General features: G+C 44.7%; 1 protein-coding gene across 6 annotated transcripts in view; it reads left to right on the top strand.

Moving 5' to 3' along the window:
* Positions 1 to 6,000, top strand: part of RALGAPB (Ral GTPase activating protein non-catalytic subunit beta) — a 113,745-nt gene that overhangs the window by 15,703 nt on the left and 92,042 nt on the right. For all 6 annotated transcript variants that reach the window (XM_077251932.1, XM_077251931.1, XM_077251930.1 and 3 more), the window contains exons 2-3: positions 1,193 to 1,404; positions 1,602 to 1,804. In XM_077251932.1, the coding sequence (XP_077108047.1) occupies positions 1,219 to 1,404; positions 1,602 to 1,804 (389 nt within the window). In that variant the 5' untranslated portion in view covers positions 1,193 to 1,218. The remainder of the gene's footprint in view (positions 1 to 1,192; positions 1,405 to 1,601; positions 1,805 to 6,000) is intronic.

Genomic DNA, 6,000 nt, shown 5'->3' with positions numbered 1-6,000 from the left:
TCTTTTATTTCATGCTATAACTGACTTCATAAAAAAGGAAAAAGTGTCTCTAAATGGCGCCAGCCATGCCTGCGCAGTAGCAGCTATAGGTGATACGTTAGCTGCCACTGTGCAGGCGGCGCTATCTTGCTAGAGAAAAAAAAAGGTTGCCTCCTCCAAGGTGGCACATCAGGGGCAGTAGGAGCTATTCTCTCCCTCTCTCCCTCCATATATATTTATATATTCATTATGTAAACTAGGGGGCGGGTCAGTGAGGAATCGGTGACCTGTAAGGAGCCATCATACAGATGAATGTGCTTATTGTGATTTTTTTTCTTTCTATATACGGTGTATATTTAATATTCTTTATATAAAATAATTTGCTCTCAGTAGCCAAGCTTTTGTTGAATTAGTTGCCCAGCTTTAGAACACGATTATCGTACAGATTAACCCCACATCTGCAGGTTAATTGCTTTTTTTTTTTTTTTTTATGTTGCTGTTTCTCTTTGAAAAAAGATGCTCCATGATTTTTCAGGGAATACAAGTTTCTCCTACAACAGCCATATCCAGAAATCACAGGCCCTCTCTTAATAGGATGACTCATTAAAGGGAGCCTGTCAGCAGGATTGTGCACAGTAACCTACAGACAGTGTCAGGTTGGTGCCGTTACACTGACTTATAGTGATTCCTGGGTAAACCTGCTGACAGGTCCACTTTAAAGGGAGATGGTGGTCTGTGGTCAGTGGAGGCCATATGGCAACAGATCCATCACGACGCTGTGGTTTTGCTTACACAGTTCTGCAGTTTTATCTTTTACCACCAGTGAAAACCACCTACTTCCCACCTCTTGTTGTTTTAACTGGGATATCTGCATTGCACTTCTGATGGCCGTGCATTTTTCTTGTGGATTTGAATGCTGCGTCAATGAGTGACGTGTCTGTGGGGTGACTGGCTACCCGTGGATTAACTTCCTGGAATAGGACAACATTGTGCCGACATATTGCACCACTTTGGATAAATATCAGGTGTATCTGACCTGGGTTTTTTCACGTGGAGGTTTATGGTGTCTATGGGCAGCCTGTTTTCGCAGATGGTATATTTATTACCTAACATATCTTTTTTCCATAAATATGTATGTGTTATACTTCTAATAATTTGTGGTTTTTAAACTTGCCCTTTGGCTTGATGTCATGTTACTCTTCACCTCTCGCAGGCAGTGGGACCTGAGACGCGTTCATCATGTACTCGGAGTGGCGGACGCTGCACCTTGTTATAAAGAATGATCAGGGTCACACCAGTGTATTGCACAGCTATCCGGAAAATGTGGGCCGAGACGTGGCCAACGCTGTGGTCCGTCCGCTGGGACAGGCACTGAATGTCCCCTCCACTGCTGGAAACGAGAGCATACTGAAAACTGATAAACAGGTAGGAACAGCGCCTCGTCCAGGCGGTGTGCTGGGACGTCGGTGTGGAAGAAGGACTTGTGTTTTCAGCTAGATAAAAGGCATTACAGAAATGGCTAATGTTGGCTCTTTCTTATCAGACATTTTGTGGTTTCAGACAAAAAGTATTCCTATGGATCTGGAAATGATCTCCCAGTATGTTGTCCTTCTACGTTCCAGGTGAAATGGACCATGGAGGTGATCTGCTATGGCCTCACATTACCACTAGAGGGTGACACTGTGAAATACTGCGTGGACGTGTACACCGACTGGATCATGGCCTTGGTTACCCCTAAAGATACCATTCCGCAGCCTGTTATCCGGGAACCTAACAAGTACATTCAGATCATTCTCAAGCACCTGCAGAATGTCTTCGTACCAAGGTGAGAACATTTTATTTAACCAACCCAGTAGGAAATCTCTAATAAGAACCTCTAACTCCGGGCGTTTGTTTTTGTTTTATTTTTTTCAATTAACCCCTTCATGACCCAGCCTATTTTGACCTTAATGACCTGGCCGTTTTTTGCAATTCTGACCAGTGTCCCTTTATGAGGTAATAACTCAGGAACGCTTCAACGGATCCTAGCGGTTCTGAGATTGTATTTTCGTGACATATTGGGCTTCATGTTAGTGGTAAATTTAGGTCGATAATTTCTGAGTTTATTTGTGAAAAAAACGGAAATTTGGCGAAAATTTCGCAATTTTCACATTTTGAATTTTTATCCTGTTAAACCAGAGAGTTATGTGACACAAAATAGTTAATAAATAAATAACATTTCCCACATGTCTACTTTACATCAGCACAATTTTGGAAACAAAATTTTATTTTGCTAGGAAGTTATAAGGGTTAAAATTTGACCAGTGATTTCTCATTTTTACAACAAAATTTACAAAACCATTTTTTTTAGGGACCACCTCACATTTGAAGTCAGTTTGAGGGTTCTATATGGCTGAAAATACCCAAAAGTGACACCATTCTAAAAACTGCACCCCTCAAGGTGCTCAAAACCACATTCAAGAAGTTTATTAACCCTTCAGGTGTTTCACAGCAGCAGAAGCAACATGGAAGGAAAAAATGAACATTTAACTTTTTAGTCACAAAAATGATCTTTTAGAAACAATTTTTTTATTTTCCCAAGGGTAAAAGGAGAAACTGGACCACGAAAGTTGTTGTCCAATTTGTCCTGAGTACGCTGATACCTCATATGTGGGGGTAAACCACTGGACACATGGTAAGGCTCAGAAGGGAAGGAGCGCCATTTGAATTTTTGAATGAAAAATTATCTCCATCGTTAGCGGACACCATGTCCCGTTTGGAAAGCCCCTGTGTGCCTAAACATTGGAACTCCCCCACAAATGAGCCCATTTTGGAAACTAGACCCCCCAAGGAACTTATCTAGAAGCATAGTGAGCACTTTAAACCCTCAGGTGCTTCACAAATTGATCCATAAAAATGAAAAAGTACTCTTTTTTTCACACACAATTTCTTTTAGCCTCAATTTTTTCATTTTCACATGGGCAACAGGAGAAAATGGATCCTAAAATTTGTTGGGCAATTTCTCCTGAGTACGCCGATACCTCATATGTGGGGGTAAACCATTGTATGGGTGCACGGCAAGGCTCGGAAGGGAAGGCGCGCCATTTGACTTTTTGAATGGAAAATTAGCTCCAATCGTTAGCGGACACCATGTCGCGTTTGGAGAGCCCCTGTGTGCCTAAATATTGGAGCTCCCCTACAAGTGACCCCATTTTGGAAACTAGACCCCCCAAGAAACTTATCTAGATATGTGGTGAGCACTTTGAACTCCCAAGTGCTTCACAGAAGTTTATAACGCAGAGCCATGAAAATAAAAAATAATTTTTCTTTTCTCAAAAATGATTTTTTAGCCCACAATTTTTTATTTTCCCAAGGGTAACAGGAGAAATTGGACCCCAAAAGTTGTTGTCCTGTTTCTCCTGAGTACGCTGATACCCCATATGTGGGGGAAAACCACTGTTTGGGCACATGCCGGGGCTCGGAAGGGAAGTAGTGACGCTTTGGAATGCAGACTTTGATGGAATGGCCTGCGGGCATCATGTTACGTTTCCAGAGCCCCTGATGTGCCTAAACAGTAGAAACCCCTCACAAGTGACCCCATTTTGGAAACTAGACCCCCCATGGAACTTATCTAGATATGTGGTCAGCACTTTGAACCCCCAAGTGCTTCACAGAAGTTTACAACGCAGAGCTGTGAAAATAAAAAATCATTTTTCTTTCCTCAAAAATGATTTTTTTAGCCCGCAATTTTTTATTTTCACAAGGGTAACAGGAGAAATTGGACCCCAATACTTGTTGCCCAGTTTGTCCTGAGTATGCTGGTACCCCATATGTGGGGGTAAACCACTGTTTTGGCGCACGTCAGGGCCCGGAAGGGAGGGAGCACCATTTGACTTTTTGAACGCAAGATTGGCTGGAATCAATGGTGGCGCCATGTTGCGTTTGGAGACCCGTGATGTGCCTAAACAGTGGAAACCCCTCAATTCTAACCCCAACACACCCCTAACCCTAATGCCAACTCTAGCCATAACCCTAATCACAACCCTAACCCCAACACACCCCTAACCACAACCCTAACCCCAACACACCCCTAACCCTAACCACAACCCTAACCCCAACACACCCCTAACCCTAACCATAACCCTAACCACAAGCCTAATCTTAACCCTAATTCCAACCCTAGCCCTAATTCCAACCCTAACCCTAAGGCTATGTGCCCACGTTGCGGATTCGTGTGAGATTTTTTTCGCACCATTTTTGAAAAATCCGCAGGTAAAAGGCACTGCGTTTTACATGCAGATTTACCGCAGATTTCCAGTGTTTTTTGTGCGGATTACACGTGCGGATTGCTATTGAGGAACAGGTGTAAAACGCTGCGGAATCCACACAAAGAATTGACATGCTGCGGAAAATACAACGCAGCATTTCTGCGTGGTATTTTCCGCACCATGGGCACAGCGGATTTGGTTTTCCATAGGTTTACATGGTACTGTAAACCTGATGGAACACTGCTACGAATCTGCAGTGGCCAATCCGCTGCGGAGCCGCAGCCAAATCCGCTCCATGTGCACATAGCCTAATTCTAAGGGTATGTGCACACGCTGCGGAAAACGCTGCAGATCCGCAGCAGCAGCGTTTCCGCAGCAGCAGCGTTTCCGCAGCAGCAGCGTTTCCGCAGCAGCTGCGGGTCCGCAGCAGCTGCGGGTCCGCCGCAGGGTCCGGGAGGATCGGTAAGTATGAAGGGGTGGTGGGGGGGGGGGTGAATCGGAGCACAGGGGGGTGGATCGGAGCACAGGGGGGAGCGGACAGGCGGACGCAGGGGAGTACCGGACTGATCGGAGGACCGGGGAGCAGATCGTTGGCAGTGGGGGGGGGGCAGATCAGGATTTCCAGCCATGGCCGATGATATTGCAGCATCGGCCATGGCTGGATTGCAATATTTCACCATTTTCATAGGTGAAATATTGCAAATTGCTCTGATTGGCTGTTGCACTTTCAACAGCCAATCAGAGCGATCGTAGCCACGTGGGGGCAAAGCCACCCCCCCTGGGCTAAAGTACAACTCCCCCTGTCCCTGCAGATCGGGTGAAATTGGAGTTAACCCTTTCACCCGATCTGCAGGGACGCGATCCCTCCATGACGCATATGGTGCGTCACAGGTCGGATTGGCACCGACTTTCATGACGCAGCGTATGCGTCAAAGGTCGGGAAGGGGTTAACAAATAAAAATTATAGTAATTTTTCCAGTCAATGTGCTGTTTGATTACTCTGCTCTCCGCCGGTCTACTGACATGGACAATGCCTCGTATTCACTCACCGCGGTTTTCACTACTATGTCTGAATGGACAAACAATGTTTCTTCCACTTGTATTCAAATATGAAGGCTGCCTTGATCACATGACATTGTCATTATATTGACGATGGGGACACCGTGCTCAGAGCAGAAAAGTGGCACCCTGAGACCATTCATGTGGGGTTATTCAGTTGTGGCCAATCCCTTTAACCTCTGAGCATGTTTTGTTCTGCCCAATTTTTTTCATGAATCAAAATTGACCATTTAATGCACAAGGCTCTGCTGAAACCTGATATCATTCAAAACTAGTGGCCCGATTCCAAATTTCCAACAAGACCCACAACTGTCATGAGTCTATAATGGTACTGGCCTTCTAAAATGGGGCAAAAGGACCGTTTGGTCTTCTGAGACTCCAGGGATCTGGTGCGATTGGAACCCCTAAACCTATTATAGATACGCCCTTGCACAAAGGGTCCACAAAAAACGGTTATGGTCAAATGATAAATGTTTTTCAGTATATTGACACTGGAAGGTATGGATGTCTTATTATTGTTTGTTTCTTTTTTCATTATACAAATATATATAATCTGCCAAACCCATCTGTCGTTAACTTCCCAGCTAATGTGGCTTGGAGAGGCTTGTGTTGAAACCATGAAGGATGCAGCACGTTCTTAGACGTCTGCTCCTGCAGGCAGGAATTCCTGTCTGTTCTTGGACAAGTACATTCTATTCACTATACTCACCTGCGG

This window comes from Ranitomeya variabilis, chromosome 4, assembly GCF_051348905.1.
Source record: "Ranitomeya variabilis isolate aRanVar5 chromosome 4, aRanVar5.hap1, whole genome shotgun sequence".
NCBI lineage: Eukaryota > Metazoa > Chordata > Amphibia > Anura > Dendrobatidae > Ranitomeya > Ranitomeya variabilis.
This window is presented reverse-complemented; position numbering and strand designations above follow the sequence as displayed.